Source organism: Rhinoraja longicauda, chromosome 11 (assembly GCF_053455715.1).
Source record: "Rhinoraja longicauda isolate Sanriku21f chromosome 11, sRhiLon1.1, whole genome shotgun sequence".
Lineage (NCBI taxonomy): Eukaryota > Metazoa > Chordata > Chondrichthyes > Rajiformes > Arhynchobatidae > Rhinoraja > Rhinoraja longicauda.
In genome coordinates this window covers 11,337,479-11,356,846 of record NC_135963.1, presented here as the reverse complement: position 1 = coordinate 11,356,846, position 19,368 = coordinate 11,337,479, and the positions used below count along the sequence as shown (strand labels likewise).

The following is a 19,368-nucleotide window of genomic DNA, read 5'->3' as shown; positions in this document are numbered from 1 at the left end:
TAATGGGAGAAGCTAATATGTATTTTAAACCACCTTCAGGCTCCTGTTACTAATATTTAAAAATGTATAAACAGTTCCTCTTGATTAATTGCTAATACATGTGATTTTAATTTTAGTTTGTTTGAGTTGGAATTTAAGAGAATTTATTGAAGTATTAAGAAATTTAATGTACTTTGTTCCTGCAAAAATTAATTATATCTAATGTTTTTGTTACAATCATGGCTTACCTTTCTGCAGTGGCTGTAGATGAAGCCTTCAACATCAACACTAACTGCACTGGTACATTCATCTAAGATAGCAAACTGTGGCTTGTGGTAAAATAATCGAGCCATCTATATTAAAATAAATGAAACAACACAATGTTAGCAGGTGCCCACTAAAGTCAGAGTCACCGCAATCAAACATTCCTTTCAAGCAACTTAGCCGAGAAGATCCAAAGTGTTGGAGCAACTCAGTGGTTAGGTAGCATCTCTGGAGAACATGGATAGGTGATGTTTCGGTTCGGGACCCTTCTTCTTGGTCTGAAGAAGGCTCCCAACCTGAAACGTCACCTATCCATGTTCTCTGAGATGCTGTCCGACCTGCTAAGTCATTCCAACACTTTGTGTCTTCCTGTGTAAACCCAGGCATCTGCAGTTCCTCGTTTCTACATTTTAAGCAAATTAGCCATTTGACTTATAGATTTAATTTAATGGTAAAGATTATTTTGGGGGGAAAAATACATAAAACTTAAGAATAATATGACAATAGACAATAGACAATAGGTGCAGGAGTAGGCCATTCAGCCCTTCGAGCCAGCACCGCCATTCAATGCGATCATGGCTGATCACTCTCAATCAGTACCCCGTTCCTGCCTTCTCCCCATACCCCCCTCACTCCGCTATCCTTAAGAGCTCTATCCAGCTCTCTCTTGAAAGCATCCAACGAACTGGCCTCCACTGCCTTCTGAGGCAGAGAATTCCACACCTTCACCACTCTGACTGAAAAAGTTCTTCCTCATCTCCGTTCTAAATGGCCTACCCCTTATTCTTAAACTGTGGCCCCTTGTTCTTGACTCCCCCAACATTGGGAACATGTTTCCTGCCTCTAATGTGTCCAATCCCCTAATTATCTTATATGTTTCAATAAGATCCCCCCTCATCCTTCTAAATTCCAGTGTATACAAGCCCAATCGCTCCAGCCTTTCAACATACGACAGTCCCGCCATTCCGGGAATTAACCTAGTGAACCTACGCTGCATGCCCTCCATAGCAAGAATATCCTTCCTCAAATTTGGAGACCAAAACTGCACACAGTACTCCAGGTGCGGTCTCACCATGGCCCGGTACAACTGTAGAAGGACCTCTTTGCTCCGATACTCAACTCCTCTTGTTACGAAGGCCAACATTCCATTGGCTTTCTTCACTGCCTGCTGTACCTGCATGCTTCCTTTCATTGACTGATGCACTAGGACACCCAGATCTCGTTGAACTCCCCCTCCTCCTAACTTGACACCATTCAGATAATAATCTGCCTTTCTATTCTTACTTCCAAAGTGAATAACCTCACACTTATCTTCATTAAACTGCATTTGCCATGTATCCGCCCACTCACACAACCTGTCCAAGTCACCCTGCAGCCTTATTGCATCTTCCTCACAATTCACACTACCTCCCAGCTTAGTATCATCTGCAATATGCTGGTGATCCAGCTAACGGTGCAGCACAAGCCTGATGAAAACCTATTACATTGGTGGCTCTGAGCTGCGTGGACCTCATTACACATGGATTGGAACACAACTAGACCCCAAAATTCTGCACATACTTAATGCTATTTTGGGGCTAACATGCAAAATTCTACCACGTAAAACAAAAACATTATAGACTGAATTTTACCCTCGTACATTGTATTTTTTCATGACTAAATTATAAACCAGTCAATATGTAATATTTTGCAATATTCAAGCAATACAAATTCATCAAAAATAATCTGTTTTATGTTCCATTCTGGTGATGCAAATCTCAAGCATGTAACAATATTCGTTTTTCCATCAAAATTTTAAATGGGTTGCACGACATACAGCCATCCGTTGTTTCTCCCCTCCACTGAGTACATCCATCCAATCCTGAATACAATCCCAGCCTCCTTCACGCTCCAGAATATGGCCAAGCTGTACATTATCCAGATAGTCCTTCAGAATCTGTTGACAAATACAATACTACAATCAAAATAACTCCATCATTTATTCATTTCCATGAGAAACATGACGGGGTGTGCATGAAAATTATATGAAAAACAATTCACTTCCAGTTTTTAAATGCAGTTCTGCGCCCTATCACATATTTTTCAAATATATATAGGCTGATGATAATTTGCGAGACACTGCATAGAATCAAAATACGTTTTCATTGGTGAACAGTGAGGTGACCAAGAAATAAAAAAATTAAACTAATGCTGATGTTGATAATTTTAATAAATATTAAAAATTGGCATTTGTGCAAAGAGAAGGTGAGTTAATATTTCAGATCACAAACACTTCATCAGAACCTTTTCCGGATACGATGAATGATCTTCATTCTGAAACATTCTCAGTTTCTCTTACAACAGACACTGCCTAACCTGCTGAGTGGAAGATTTGTTTATTTTAGCAAAAGTTCCGTGCAGTTGCAGAAATAATTTGCAAACTCTGCACAGACAGCACCTGAGATCAGCATTGAATCAGTGTCTCTGTGAGACAACGATACTACTAGCTGCTCCACTGTGTCACACAGAGAAAAAGGTAAAACAACAGCAATCACATTCTCTGACAGCCCACATTTAACCTAGGAAATAGAAGGGGGGTGGCATTCAGAGTAATGCTCTGTTATTTCTCTCAGTGGAATGCAAAGAATAGGTACGGAATCTGCAATCTAATAGAAGGTTTAGGAGTGGAGAAGAAACAAAGTGCAGGCACAAAAGGAGAAAAATTGAATGCATGGATGGCTCTTATCACCCGATTATTGAACCTTTGCAAGAGATCACCACATTAATCACAGGTTTAAAATTGCCAGCACAGAAAGGCACAAAAGATATTTTCCATTTTTCACAAAGGGTACTACATTTTCTTCACTCAGTCATCCACTAAGATATCCCAAGTTTGACAATAAGAGCACAAAGCAGCTAATTTTATTATATCGTAACATTCATTATACCAGATCAGATATTCCCTTCCGCCTCTGATCCTCCAGTGTGTCAGGGTAGATCACCTGATCTCTTAGAGTTCCGAGAGTCATGTATGGTCGCTGCAAGATAATAAACAATTGATGTATTAATACAAGAATCAAAATTGATTCAATAGAATCTTTAGCAAGTCAATTTTTAAATAAAAGCACACTAATTCATGATTTGAATGTCATTTTAAAACATAGCAACTTTGATTTCAGTTTAATAACAAGGAACTGCAGATGCTGGTTTCCAAAGACAAAATGCTAGAGTAACCCAGCGGGTCAGGCAGCAACTCTGGAGAACATATACACAGATCAGCCAAAACATTGTGACCACCTGCCTAATATGCTGTTGGTCCTCCATGTGCAGCCCCATACGCAGCAGGGTGCAATGCACTGTGTACTGTGACACATTCCTCCCGTGACCACCATTAAAATTTTCTGTGCCTTGTGCCACAGTAGATCTTCTGTCGGTTCGGACCAGACGGGACAGCCTTCGTTGCCCTCGCGCATCGATGAGCCTTGGGCGCCCAACACCCTGTCGCCGGTTTGTGGTTTGTCCCTCCTTGGACCACTGTCGGTAGGTACTCACCACTGCTAACGGGGAGCACCCCACAAGCCTTGCCATTTCAGAGATGCTCTGACCCAGTCGTCTGGCCATAACAATTTGGCTCTTGTCCAAGTCGCTCAGGTCTTTACTCCTGCCCATTTCTCCTGCATCCAACACATCAACTTCAAGAACTGACTGTTCACTTGTTACCCAATATATCCCACCTCTTGACAGGTGCCATTGTAACAAGATAATCAATGTTATTCACTTTACCTGTCAGTGGTCATAATGTTTTGGCTGATTGGTGTATAGGTGATGTTTCAGGTTGGGACCCATCTTCAGATATTTAAGTTTTATGTTTATATTTAAATTTTATATTTGATACAAGTTCTATATTTTGTAGTTACATTTACTCACTTCCCATTTTTGACGACCAGTTCCAAATGACATTAAAACATTTTTTTTAAAATTAATTTAATTCCAGACAACTGAGAAAACCTACATCAATGAAGTGCATTTTCATACCTTTGCAACTCCATGTAACTTTCTTAAAGTTAAGCACAGCATTACATTGGCTAACTACCATAAAAGTAGGCAAGATGTTAAATTATTTACAACCTATCTATCACCTGTGTTTTTTAACACCTTGTTTGGTAGAAGATTTGTTTTTTTTAGCAAAAATGTGAAGTAAAGGATTTGTGGAATTGTATTAATTAACATCATTTCAATTCAGTATGCCAGTATACGATATAATATACTACCTAACATGAGCTGTTATTTACCTATAACTATCCTATTCCTTGTTAGTTGAGTGAAATGGTTAGATGCTTGTGACTACTGGTACGGAAGACACAAGATATCCAAAGAAGCTTCACTTTCGTTTAAAGTGCACTTTTTTTTCTGAATGATAATTATCTGCTCAGTACACAATTTAAAATACATGTTCATTAAATCATGTCTGAGATCTTCTCAAACATCAAACAGACGTGCTACATAATCTAGGCTTGGCTGCTCTGGTCAGATGTAATTTGGGACATTTCATCACATAATTTACCAATTGCTCCACCCACCACTTGCCTGGCTGCCCAAGTCATGTCTTACTGCCAACAACAATCAGAAAGTAAACCATCTCAGTTACAGATGTATCATTGTGAACACTCGAAGCCTCATACATCAGCTCCTTTTGATTTACTGTCCCCACTATTTCATTCCTGGTTCAGGATGTGTTTGGATGACTAGGTTTAAACTGTTGGAGAATCCTGGGCAAGCTCAAAAAGGTGGAACACCCGGATTAGATTTAAATCCCCAATTTTAATTCAAGTAACCCTTCCTTCCTTCCTTCCTCCCCCACCCCCATCTTAGGGTCGTTATAGACTCCCCCCTTCCTCAGATTATCAGTTGCCGGTCCTGTTTTGTTCTGGCCTTCTCTATCTTTTAGTCTGAATAGGGTTCCGACCTGAAAAGTCACCTCTTCCTTTTCTCCAGAGAAGCTGACCCACTGAGTTACTATAGAATTTTGCGCCTATCTCCAATTTGCATAATTTGTTGGATGCTGTGGCAGAAGTTTTCTCTTGGTGATATGACTATCTTGTCTTGTTTATGTATATGTATACAAAGCGATAAATTGAGAGCTTTGGCTAAAAGTCATCAAGTCCAAAAATATAACATTATCTTCAGATAATGGCATTTGGCAAAACCATTTTTTTTCCTTTTATGTTTAGAACAATTATAATAATAAAGTCTGAAGGAATCAAAGCACATCTGCATCACAAGTAACTAGATGAATAATCCATTGGGCTGGATAGAAAGTATTGTGAGAAAGTAAAAATCAACACCGTTAAAATGTACCAAGATTGGAAAGGAATATTTCTGTCTTACCTGAGGTACATAAAAGAGCTTCCCTCTGTCTGGCTTGGTTAGACGTCCTCCAAACAGAGGCCATAACTATCAAAATGAAAAATTATAGTTTAACTTACCAATTAATGCTACTCGGAAGCAAATATTCTAACGTTCAATACAATTTTGTTTGCACTCACCTCTCCTAAGCAGCGGAAAAGGGAGCTCTTTCCACACCCGTTTGGACCACAGACAAGAACATTTGCTCCTGATCTGACCTGAACAGTGACAATGCAGTTAATAGCATTAGCCTTAAAAAACAGTTTACTAATTCCCTTGCATAGTCTATCTGATTTTTTTTTTAAGTCACAATAGAATAGTTCTCCAAAATGTTTTGACATTTTCAAATTAAAGCTTTCAAAATGTACTAGAAATTTCAATTATCTTGCCAACGAATGAAACTTAAACAGCTGATTTGTTTTGTGGCAATTGTTCACAACGTTACATAACCTGTGTCCTCCCACATGCATCCTTCCTTCACACAACATCCCGCCCCTCACCCTGCTTCTTCTCTACTTTCTTCATCTGCCTATCAACCACACACTCCTCTCATCATTTTCCCTCCTTCCACTGTTCCCAACCCATATTTGGTCTCATACTTCTTCTTTTCCATCAGATTTCATCATCTGCAGCAACTGGTTACTTCCATCCTTTGCGTCCCAGTGTCTGTTTTTCCACTCCTCTCTCCCCACCTGACTATCTACCAAGCTACATTCCCCCCCCCTCCCCCCCATCGCCTGCATTCAGCTATTGCGTGCTATCTCTTGCCCATCACCCTCCGCTCTTTTGGTCCAAAGGGTCTCCAACCAAAATGTCAACTGTCAACAGAGTTCCTCTGTTTAAACTTTGTTCCAGATTCTTGCATCTGCAGTCATTTGTTTCTCCATGTAACACTGGTTGCTTGTTCTGCATTTAATACCATTTCCTCTTTAATAACTGGCCTCCTGCTCTCTTTCATTTGCAATATTATTCATTAGCATGTCATGCGTGGCTTGCCCATACATTTCAATAATCATTCTCAATAATATCTGCACATTTCACACAATCTACAAATAATAAGAACATAAAAGTATATTTGTATCGTCACAAAGCAAACAAAATATTAGAAGGTTTAGACTAGTTTTAGTTCAAATGAAATAACTATTGAATAAAAGAACAAGGGGTAGTACAGCACAAGAAAGTAGGAGTATAACAAATATTTTTTACCTCAAAAGAGAGATCTGAAATTAAAACATCTCCATTTGGTGTCACCAGTGGCACGTGTTCAAATCTGACAAGGAAAGTAATTTCATTTTATTATTCAATTATGTCAGAAAATCAAAGAACTATTTTTCTCTGTCAAACTCTGCCTCAAAATCTTGTTAAATTTTAACCAAGTCAAAAAAAATTTTGGATACTTCAATAGATTATGTTCCTAATGGTAAAAGATTTGGCCTGTATATTTGTAAATGAGATGCATATAAAAGGATTTTCACAATCAAAATTAGAGAAAAAAACCTGCTAATATGCAAGTGAGAAAAGCCAATATTGGTCAGATTTGGTGAAGAGCTTAAATTTGTACCGTTGTCTTCAAGTTACTTATACAGCTTTACACTTACTTGATAATATGATCCATAATAATGATCTTCCCACTCCCTGGTATCAAAGGCTGATTTTTTGAACCTTAATAGGAAATTTAGAGATTGTGTATAAACTTCATGTGACTAAGTACAATATATTCTGCAAGTGCATGATTAAGGGTAAAATACATGGAATAATTAGGATACATTGTGAGCAGCTATTCTTCTGCTTCCAGCATGGTGTCGCCTCCTGGAATCAGAAACGTATCATCCAATATGTATCTAGAGGGGCCAGCAGTGATTTATACTTTGCGCAAGGAGTCATATGTACTCCTAGAAGATGGCTGGTGGGTGAGTGCTCCCCAGTGGAAGTTCATCGCTTCCTTGCTTGGCGTTCATAACTAAGCACATTCTTTTGCAGCAATTATAGTATTACAAACAGTAATGTAAACCTTGGATGATTGTTTCTTTTCCCAGACTGAAAAGTTACCCGAGCCACCATGGCTAGTTATAGCTAATTCAGCACAGATCAAATGTCCAGCACCACAGAGCTAAAACATCAAACTACAAACCCAATTACAGGATATAGTTTATCACAACGTATAAGTTTACATGAACTGGTTTGGTTGCATATAACTAAATTTAGTTCTCCTTGTGTGCTGTATTGCTGGCGTACTCACCCTTATCCTGTTGAGAAATCATTGTGCGTTCATACTTTCCATTATTTAGATCTTTCAAAACTTGCATTAATTCAGTGATTCGAGCTGTGAAACTAAATAGAAATCAAAACATATTTTAAAGATTTGATAAAAGTAGTGATCTAAAAGCTGCCATTTCATCAGTCATAGGAGCAGAAGTGGACCATTCAGACCATTGAGTCTACTCCACTATTCAATCATGGCTGTTCTATCTTTTCCTCTCAACCCCATTCTCCTGCCATCTCCCCATAACCCTGAACACCCTTACCAATCAAGTATTTGCTAATCTCCACCTTAAAAATACCCAATGACTTGACCTCCACAGCCGTCTGTGCCAATGAATTCGACAGATTGACCACCCTCTGACTAATTAAAGCTAATTCCTTAAGCAATAAAAAATGCCTGCCTCAAATCTGTTGGAGAATTCTGGGCCTCCATGTCCACTTACACCACTTTCTTTGGCAGCGTATTTAAGGAACCTACCTGTCTCTGTAAATAATATCAACCCCCCCCCCACCCCCCTCACTTTACCTATTATTTGCCAGGCTTCTTCCTGCCCCTAAAAAGGACACAAAGTTCTGGAGTAACACAGCGGATCAGGCAGCATCTCTGGAGAACGCGGATAGGTGATTTTTGGGTCAGGACTCTTCAGTTTGAAGAATGGTCCTCTTCCCCGAAACGTCACCTATCCATGTTCTCCAGAGATGCTGCCTGACACGCTGAGTTACTCCAACACTGTGTCCTTTTTTGTAAACCAGCATCTTCAGTTTCTTGCTTCCACATTTGTCCTGCGCCTCTTCTCCTCCATACTTACTTTTAAAATGTAAAACAATGTACAAATTTCAATTTAAGTGACTGGAAACTAATGAAAAAAAGCACATTTCTACGACTGTGAATCTTGCTGGAAATATTAATTTTACCCAGACAATCTTGTCATCTCACGACCAGCCAGCACGATTCTCCCAAGAGCCTGAGACATTCTCAGTAACATGCGACCACTTTGATAGTAATCCTACGAAAAAAACAAAGTCTGATCAATTTAAAAGAACAGCTTCAGTTTTATTCTTGATTTTATGGGAAAAACTATTTCTAGCTTTTTCTGCAATTGAGAAATCTGAACTACACATACCTCCAGTAGATCAGCATGGCTGCTTTGCTGATGGCGAGAATGGGAGAGATTCAGAAATGGACGGCTTACTACTAGATAACCCACTACAGTAGCAAGATCTATATAAAGAGAAAGATCCAGTCAATGCCTCAGCAGGATAAACTTTGCAAACATATTTTATCAACCCAGTAATAAAAGAAAATCCAACAATAATTCAAAAATGTACATCTTGCACCTTACCATTTTCTGTTCTGGTTACATAAATACCACAAAAGAAACCAAAAATAAAGAACACAAGATTGGAAGTATGCATTAATCAAAGGCTTAATTAATCATGGCTTTTTTAGAGGAGGTCCCGTCTGACCAATTTGATTGAATTTTTTGAAGTGAAAACAGAATATTGATGAGAGCAGTGCTGTCGTTGCTGTCTGCATGGACTTCAGTAAGCACCAATATGGTTACAGCACAAAACAAGTTGAAAGACTGGACACAAAACTGGCTTTGTAATAGGGGGCAAAGGGTGATGGTCGATAATTGTTTTTACATTGGAGGCCTGTGCATCACAGGGATCGATAATGGGACCTTTGATATTTGTTACATAGTTTAAAGGTATCATTAGTATGTTTGCAAATGTCACAAAATTGATGGTTTTGGTGATAGAGGCAAAGCTACGGAATGGTAGTGAGGAACTGGTGAGAATGCCAGAGGAACAGCAGATGGAATTTAATCATAAGTGTGATATGTGTATTTTGGGAGGACTAAGGCTAGGATATACACAATGGTAAGATCCTGGGATGCATTGAAAAGCAAAGGGCTCTCGGAGCCCTGGACATGGCAACACTGATAATATAAAGGTCATTAGGTAGCCACATGGGATATTTGCCTTCATTAACTGGGGCATAGAACATAAAAGCAGGGAATTTATATGGTTGAGTTTTGTAAAATATTGCAAAGGCCACAGTTGGTACTTTGGTTGCCACACTATAAAGAGGATGTGATTATCCGAAGAGGGTGCACAGTAAATTCACCAGGACATTCACCAGCAGAATGAAGAAGGATTCCGACCCGAAACGTCACCCATTCCATCTCTCCAGAGATGCTGCCTGTCCCGCTGAGTTACTCCAGCATTTTGTGTCTATCACCAAGACGTTGCCTGGTATGGAGTGTTAAGTCACAAAGAGAGATTAGATAGGTTGGATTTGTTTTACATGTAATAGAGGAGACCGAAGTACTCAACATTATGAGTACATGTAAGGTAGATAGTAAACTTTATTCCCCACAGCAGGGGTGTATAAGATTTAAGTTAAGGGACAGGAATCTTTGAGTGGAATTAAGGAAAAAAAAATCTTTGTGTCTTTGGATTGGTTCCATGATCAATAAGACACTGCAATCAAAGCAAAGTTGCATCACCAGCAACATGGACTCAGCTCAGTAACATTTTTCCAAATATGCAAGTCAACATTTTACATTGGAAAGCAACTCAGCCGGTTTGATCCCTGAAGAGGAATCAGTCACAACTATCAGTGTATTCTGGTGCCAAATTAACGGGTTAAGAATTTCATAACAGACACTTGGATGAAATTACGTTCAAAAAGGTGTATCTCACTTCAAGCATTCAAGATTATGGCCAATAAATTACGCCGTGTCTTTTTATACAGTGGAACAACATTGAGGGTCTATGTGCTACTGTTTATAGATACCAATGAAGAGAAAATACAGAAAGTGCGAGGCACCACTTATTTTGCACTACTTCAGATTGCAATAATCTTTGCATTATTCTGCAGCTTCGCTTTTGTCTTTTGCATTTACTGTTGTATCTATCATTATCATGGACACTGTATTCTCTAAGCTTCATGCGAACAAGGAATTTCATTGCACTCCCAGTGTAAATGACAATAAACTGAATCTGAATCAAGGAAAATTGTTGTCAGGTTTCACTTTGTAATGCCCTGTTGAAATTGGCACTGTTGGTTTCAGTCTAGTTTCTCTATTACAGCTTCTCACAATGTAACACAGCAACTGCTTACACAATGTAAGCGGCGGGGTGGCACAGCAGTAGAGTTGCTGCCTTACAGCGAATGCAGCGCTGGAGACCGGGTTCGATACCAGCTAAGGGTGCTGTCTGTACGGAGTTTGTACGTTCTCCCCGTGACCTGTGTGGGTTTTCTCGGAGATCTTCGGTTTCCTCCCACACGCCAAAGACGTACAGGTTTGTAAGTAAATTGGCTTGGTAAATGTAAAAAATTGTCCCTAGTGGGTGTAGGATAGTGTTAATGTGCGGGGATCGCTGGTCGGCACGGACCGGGTGGGCTGAAAGGGCCTGTTTCCGTGCTGTATCTCTAAACTAAACTAACTCCAATCGTTGCTGGCAATTCTCAAAAGTACATAAAACCATACATATACTATTCTTGCATCTACAGGGAAGTATTGCCAATGTATGAATGGATATGGAATAAATAAGATCTGTCAATTTTCAGACCAGCAAGGTTGAACATTAACTACAGATGATTGTGTCTGTTGCATTGTAATTGATACCATTTGGGAGAGTTTTACATCAGCGAAGATGTGTAAGGCAGAGCAAAATATCACATCAAAATATTGCACCAAACAAATTTCCCAATGGAAATTTGCTAATGCACCTGGAAATGCACAAGATTATTATATAACAGGGTTAATAGGATTTCTAGAGGCAATGCCATGGGAGGTACTTGGACACATTTCTAGCCTTGAACCTATTGCAGCTACATGCATTCCTTCACAACTATTCAACCTACTCTTGTCAAAGATCAGTTTTGAGTGCAAGAAACACAAGGTGCAAGTGCAATAAAAGGTTCAATCATTTCTGATATCATTTTGCTTAGATTCAAATTTAAAAGCGAGATTTGAAAGGTTTTTTGACATTTAGTGCATCCTTCGGAAATATTGAAATGACAGGCTATTTATCACATATATTTTCTAACCACTAGAGGTCACAGTGACCGTAAGTTTTAAAGGTTTTTGGAAGCTAAACTAAAGCAGCCAAATTTGCAAAGTTTATGGATACAAGATAGCCAAACTCTAGTAGATTACATTGTGATCTCTGCACCAATGGACAAATTACAAAGTATAATTTCAATGCCAAAGACTTTTGAGCTACTGCAAGTGTTTCAAAGTTAGCATTTTTAAACTTGAACAATGTTGTTGTGTTTCTCTGTGTGACACTATGGTCAAAGTTTCTTAGCCAGTATCCTATTAATTTAAGTTCATGGATGCAAATGTTTTCTAGTTGTCTTTGGAGTACCAATCTATTGAATCCCAATTTAAATGCCATTTGACTTCCACATACAATTTTTCTCTCTTCTATAAAGGCTACCAATTTCAACTTACAACACAATAACCATCTTAAATTAAGCTCAGCGTGTATGACTTTAGATGCTATAGTGAACATCAGTTCCATTCCAAGATGTTTTACATTTTGAAATGGCACACTACATTCCTGTACATTCTCCAGATTAGATTAGGATTGTTATATTGCACAAAAAAAATTCTGACTGCGTATATACTTACATTTGGCAATTATACTATCCACAAATCCCATGGTGAAACGGAAGACAATGAAATTGTGCATGTGATCCACCTAATGAGAAAAAGAGCAATGTAAAAAAACCCTATTGGAATGTTAAAACAAAATGCAACCAATTCCCCTAATAAATCAGGAAGTGAGATGAAAAATGTACATGGTCAATTTGCAAACAAAAACAAAGATGGATTAAAGGAACTAAAATAGTGTGAAAACTACTAGAAAGGTTGAATCAATTCAACTAATGTATAGATGACTGCAGCCAACACAGGTGTATTTCAATTTTCATGGACGATCAAATCATAATTATTGTGATAAGTAAAAGAACATAGAATGGATCATGTGATGCACAATGAAAATAAAGTGGACCTCCTGAATTTTTATGCAGTACCAGTAGGTCATTTGTCATTTTATGAAATTAAAGTGTAAAGGATAAGCAAATAAAAAAGTAATAAAGATCACATATCATAAGATATCAGAATAGTTTTCATACATGTTGCCCAGCTCTCTAAGTTAGCACTGTGGTAGTACCCTACTAGACTGACAAATCTGTATCCAAAATACAACATGGTTGTTTTGAACGGGTTAATAAATAATCTATTTATGTTCATAAGAAGATAAGAATTAGAAGCTGGATTGTGCCACTTGGCCCCTTATGTCTGCTCTGCCATATAACAAGGTCAAAGCTGATCTTCTACCTCAGTCCCAATTTATTGCATTAACCCAATATCTAACATTTACTAGAATAAGGAATTATAAAATAGCATTGATATAATAAAAGCATGGCACGAAACCATGCGGTTTCATTGCCACCATTACTACAATTGACAAAAATACTACTTTATTTGATTGGTAAATCTGCAAGATCATATCTTCAAATGGTTAAAGAATTAACGAGGATAGGTGAAATTTTGTTGCAGGTAGTTGTTAAAGCAAAATTGTTTTGCTATGCAGTTATTAAAGCAGAGATCTTTGTCCATTTTGAGAGGACTGTATAGTAAAAGTAGAAGATGATGATTGCACTACTGTGGATTTCTGGTCAGTAGCATGACAAAGGCAGAAAAGACAAAAAAATTGACAAACTAAAGGTTATAATCGAAGAAAAACCTCCTATGATGTTAAATATGAGAGAAGTTGGTCAGAATTCTCTCTTACTTCGCAGTCAAAACTGATCCTATAATCTATCTTGTTTTATCAATATCAGCACAGAATAAAAGGGATTGCTTACCAGTCTTTTAAAAGCGGTATGTATAGTCTGTTTTTCTCGATTGTTTCCATTGTAAAATGCAATTTCTTCACTGTAAAAATGTAAGTATCAATAGTTTTACTCCAGTTTCTTATTTGTAAACTCTTTCTTGATATTGAGCACTTCCCCAACAGTGAACAGGAAAGAATTATAAATGGAAAAAACTAAATTCAACCCCATTACATACTGTCAATGACCATAATATTAACAAGAGCTGATTCCCTTGCTGTCCACGTATCATGCTGTGGAAAGGAGGACCACTTCACTGCATAATTAATTGTCTAGCAATTTCAATTTTAGACTCTGAGCTACAGCATTGAAATAGGCCATTTGGCCCACCACGTCTGCACTGACCAGATCACCCCATATACGAGCACTTTCCTACACACGAGGAACAATTTATATTTTTTTTACCGAAGCCAATTAACCTACAAATCTGCACATCTTTGGAGTGTGGGATGAAATCTCTGTCTCTCTCTCTTTTTCCCCAAGGAACCATTCAACTACCCCTTGATCCATCATATCTATTCTTTCCCTCAGTCATGACCTCCTCCCTTCTCTCTCCCACAAAGCCACTACTAACCGAGCTGTCATTTTGGCCAACTTCCATCAAAGTTAACCAACTCCCCTTAAAGCCCATTCATAGACAAATCCCCGAACATGGTCTTCTAATGGGAAGCCGACTATCAATTGATCAGAAAGGCCAAGTGAAGTGTAGGGCTCTTCCAAACACTCAAGTAAAGACAGAAATATAATCTATTATTGCTGATTTTAATTTGGATAGACTTTGCAGAAAGTGACCCAGAATTTACAACTGAAAAGTTCCAAAAGATATATTTCCTGTTGGGATTTTGATTTGTAGATCAAATTACTATGCAACATTGACTGCTTTTTCAGCATAATACACAATAATACTGGTGGCAAACTCCATACCCAAATGCATAAGACTTAGACATTCCAAAGCCCAAAAAAATACAAAAGCATTAAATAGCATTTTTAGAATCAAAAAGGTTGAAGCATGTGGAAACAATCGAATACACTAGGAAACAATTAAATTACAGGCTGCCTTACAGCGAATGCAGCACCAGAGACTCGGGTTCGATCCCGACTAAGGGGGATGTCTGTACGGAGTTTGTACGTTCTCCCCATGACCTGCGTGGGTTTTCTCCGAGATCTTCGGTTTCCTCCCACACTCCAAAGACGTACAGGTTTGTAGGTTAATTGGCTTGGTAAATGTAAAAATTGTCCCTAGTGAGTATAGGGTAGTGTTAATGTGCGGGGATCGCTAGTCAGTGCGGATCCGGTGGGCCAAAAGGCCCTGTTTTTATCTCTAAACTAAACTAATTAAGTACTCTTGGATTATTTCAAATTTATAAAAGGGAAATTAAAGCAAAAACACTTGCAGATGCTAGAAATATGAAACAAATGCCAGGCCCACTTAATGCTTCTGTGCAGAAACACACCAGGGACTATTTTTGAATGTTTCTGACATTTCTTTATTTATGTTGTGTAAAAACATAACATATGTTGTGCTTTTCCCGACAGCCATTTCTTCATGTTAAATGGTGCAGATTCGGTAGGCATATTTCTCAGTATAGGTGCAGAGAAATCCACAATGTTTTTTCTTCCCCACTGGACTACATAGGGAGTCCAACAACAGTGCACAGTCATCCTTTGAGGAACTGTTTATAGTTTAGAATGTCCCATCATTTAGGGATCCAGAATTTCTACATGGCCACATAGGTAAAAGTTGGCAGGTCTGATGCGATCCAAAGTCCTATTTAATACGATTATCTGCAATTCTGGCCTTGCATAATTATCTGGTTGATTTTGTTCTCCCCTCCCTCTGCAAATTGCAAGCCTTGTATATTTAAACATGTTCACACTTCAGATCACAATATACTTGAGCATTAACTGGTTAAATCAAACAAGAGCATAGACATTGCCCTGGACTTTCCTACTTTTAGCATGCCTTTGCAACTTAATAATAAAATAGAAAGCCAGTGCACATCACTCACAGAGCAACTTTTGCACTTGTTCCAAAAACAAAAAGACAATGAAGGGAAAGTGGGACAAGGAGGTCGAAACATATCACATATCCTTGCACAACAGTTCTCATGGAAACAGGTAAAGGAATTCTATTTAAGGACAGAATACAAAAGCAGGAGAGTCATGCCTGCTCAGATATTTAATAAGATCACGGTCGATCTTTCAACTCATTGCCACTTTCATGCATGTACTCTACACCTCATGGTTCCCTTGATATCAAAAAATCTAAATATTTCCAGATTAAAATCTGAAAAAAAATGTTAAGTGTTAAAATTAAGTGCAACTGGCTTCACATGTTTCCTCACCTATTTGTAATCAGACGAGAGTTGACGTATCTGTATTCACCTTCATATCTTTGCTCTGATATTGTCATTTTACCAATTGGTCTTCTCAGTCGAGTTAGGATCAGACCTGAAACTACCAGGTAAGCCGTCATGCTTGCGGGTCCCTCAGAGAAAACAATAACTCAATATTCAAATAATATACTTTTCCTTTTTGACACTGACATCAGGATGATATTCTCAAAATGCAGACACAAAAAAATACAAAGAATTACACCAAAAAGTCAAGTTACAAGTACATTCTTTTGCCTTTCAGCATTAAAATCTAGAATACTTTATCCTACTTAATTCTATGAGCATTAGATGTTACATTTTTAGTTGTGCTTTTCTTCCAATTAGGTCATAAAAAGAAAGTTAATAAAAACGTCTTATAGTTTCAAAGTTAAATGAAGCATTTTCAGTGTCATGCAGTTAAAATTAGTTCTTTAATTCATACTCAGCTTACCTGAGCACCTATTGCACTTGTCAATTTACATATATACAAAATGATGTCCAAAAGTGGCTGGAAAGGAAACAGGCCAGAAATTAGCTTGTAAAATAGCACGAAAATAACACAACAAATCAACATTAAAAACACGATATTGTACCGCAGATGCTGGTGCTGAATCCAAAATAAACAAGCAAATCTATCGCTGCCTGTGAAGAGGTCAAATTTATGGTTCAGAGACAGAGTTTTTATCAGAACACAAAATTACTTGTGAATCAAAGATCTGGATGAAAACCTTTGGATGAAATTACAGGCAACACATATTTGTATCAGATGAAGTTTATAGGTGGGGGATAAAAGTTAGCCAGGGTGGTAACTAGACAAAAATTGAAAATATCAGTGAAGATTTTGGCAGGAGACTGGACAATGTTACAGACATAGAGGTCAGCAGCGTTACTTTACATGGGCAATTTTTTTTGTAATGAAGAATTCTCAGAATCTCAGATTCAGATTTTGAAATTGCAAACTAAGCCAATCATCCTAAAACGAGAGTGAAAACAACGTTAAAGGTATTAATTAGTGGCAAAATCGATGCTTCCTGGCTTCTGTTTAACCAGAGACAATTGTGCCCCAGTCACGAGTGTATATTCCCAAACACTCTGGCAACACAAGCCAGTGCAGGGTTGAAGGAATGGCAGTGTAATTGATTTTGAGATCACTTTGAGCATTCTTTGGAAGCTGGTCAAGTATCAGAGTATACTGTTGCCAAGGTACAGCATTTAGATAAAGAAGTAGAGATACATGGGGAAATATCACCAATTATTGCGTGTGACCACGTAAAGGAATCATTGTTGGAGATACTCTTGCCTTGTTAATTAAAAATAGAACAAAGTCGATGTTTCAAGTTAAGACCCTTCTTCTACACCAAAAGAGCAGAGAAGTTGGCAATATAAAAAAGGGGGGTGGGGAGGGGGTGGTTGAGGCAAGTGCCGACAGGCGATCATCGGTAGATACAGGTGAGGAGGGGCTGTTTGGCAGATAACAGTCAGGTGAGGGAAGAAAGGGGAGATATCATCAGATATCAATACAGGTGCTCCACAACTTATGATGGGGTTACCCATCTGATGAAACCCATCGGAAACCGAAAATATCGCAAGTCGAAATGCATTGAATACACGTGACCGGAAGCGAGCTGCAGTTCGCTATGAGTCGCTGCCGTTTGCACCATTGTAAAGTCGAAATATCGTAGGTCAAAGCATCGTAAGGCGGGGAGCACTTGTACGAGGTGCTGTTACTCTAGTTTGTGTTTAGCTTCACCATCCGGAACGAAGTTTAATCAACTTCGCCACTAATTTCTACCCTGCCCTATCCACTGGTATCTACTACAAATCACTTCTGGACTACATTACCTCCCACCCCGTCTCTTATCAGGATGCCATCCCTTTCTCTCAGTTTCTCTAACAACACCGCATTTGTCTTTGAAATCAGGCATTCCACTACAGGATATTGGAGATGTCTTTGTTTATCAAGAATCTCGGCACTCCCCTCTGCCCGCCCCCCCTTCTACCGGAGATTACGCGGAAACCTGAGGCAGTATATTAAATTATTATGAGATATAGATAGGACAGTCAGAACCCTTTACCACAGGATGGAAAAGTCAAATACTAGAGGCAAGTACACCTATCCCTCCATCTACCGATCCACGCAGCCTTTCCAGGTGAGACAGACATTCGTCTGCACCTTCTCCAAACTTGTCTATTGCATTTGGTGCTCGCAGTGTGTCCTCCTCTACATCAGAGAGCGAACGCGTTGCCAAAACCTGTTCCGTACACTGTTGGCATCTGGATCTCCCAGTGATAGCCATCTTAATCCATCTTCCCATTCCCACATCAACCCGTCTATCCTCAGCCTCCTCTAGAGCCAATGTGAGGTCAAACGTAAACTAGAGGAGCAGCACCAGTGCTTGCACAATCTACTACCCAAGTGCTTGGACACCGAATTCACCAGTTTCAGATAATCCACACTGCCTGTCCCTTTCTCTTGCATCTTATCTACCCTGATCCTCCCATCTACCATGGTCTTCTTTCACACCCGTTTGTTCCTACCTTACACCCTCGCCCCCTTCACCCTATATATTTCCCCTCCCCCTGCATATTACTCCCACTATTCCCTCCTTCCTCCCTACTGTTCAGCCCGCCCCTTCCTCTGCCACCATCTCCCCTCATTCAGTTCCATTCTTCACCTTCCTTTTCTATCAGTGTCTAGATTCTGCAGCCTTCTCTTCTCCACTTATCCACTATAGCCTCTGCTGCTATCTCCACCTTTATCTATAATTTGTGTGTATTCTGAGAGGATAAGCAAAGTGATATGCAATTGGATGCTGGTGAATTGTTACTGACGTGAAACATTCATTTTGTTCCTCCTTCCTCACTTGTTAACTTACTGAAATTCCAGCACAAGTAGTATTCTTTATGATGGTTACAACTCACCTTGCTGAGATTTGAATACAAATCCACTACACTGTTGCAAAATTTCTCCACATCTTGGGTTAACAGCTGATCTGCATTTGCTATTCTGTTGTCAAGATTACCCATTTTATAATATGTATAACCTCTGCAAGGAGAAAAGAATGAAACTGATTAATAACCCATGAAACCATTACATACAATATATATAATATAATAATATACAATATATATACACTGATATATATAACTAACCATCACAGATTTTCCAGCAAGTGGTGGTCCGGC

The 19,368-nt window shown here is 38.8% G+C and overlaps 1 protein-coding gene across 1 annotated transcript in view; it reads right to left on the bottom strand.

Annotated features, from left to right (window-relative positions):
- Positions 1-19,368, bottom strand: part of abcd3a (ATP-binding cassette, sub-family D (ALD), member 3a) — a 54,277-nt gene that overhangs the window by 3,802 nt on the left and 31,107 nt on the right. The window contains exons 7-21 of the mRNA XM_078408269.1: positions 19,105-19,228; positions 16,634-16,690; positions 16,153-16,295; positions 13,781-13,850; positions 12,540-12,609; positions 9,015-9,112; positions 8,806-8,897; positions 7,868-7,959; positions 7,227-7,290; positions 6,835-6,898; positions 5,769-5,846; positions 5,611-5,676; positions 3,171-3,260; positions 2,060-2,179; positions 228-332 (exon numbers count right to left, since the gene is read on the bottom strand). Of these exons, the coding sequence (XP_078264395.1) occupies positions 228-332; positions 2,060-2,179; positions 3,171-3,260; positions 5,611-5,676; positions 5,769-5,846; positions 6,835-6,898; positions 7,227-7,290; positions 7,868-7,959; positions 8,806-8,897; positions 9,015-9,112; positions 12,540-12,609; positions 13,781-13,850; positions 16,153-16,295; positions 16,634-16,690; positions 19,105-19,228 (1,333 nt within the window). The remainder of the gene's footprint in view (positions 1-227; positions 333-2,059; positions 2,180-3,170; positions 3,261-5,610; positions 5,677-5,768; positions 5,847-6,834; positions 6,899-7,226; positions 7,291-7,867; positions 7,960-8,805; positions 8,898-9,014; positions 9,113-12,539; positions 12,610-13,780; positions 13,851-16,152; positions 16,296-16,633; positions 16,691-19,104; positions 19,229-19,368) is intronic.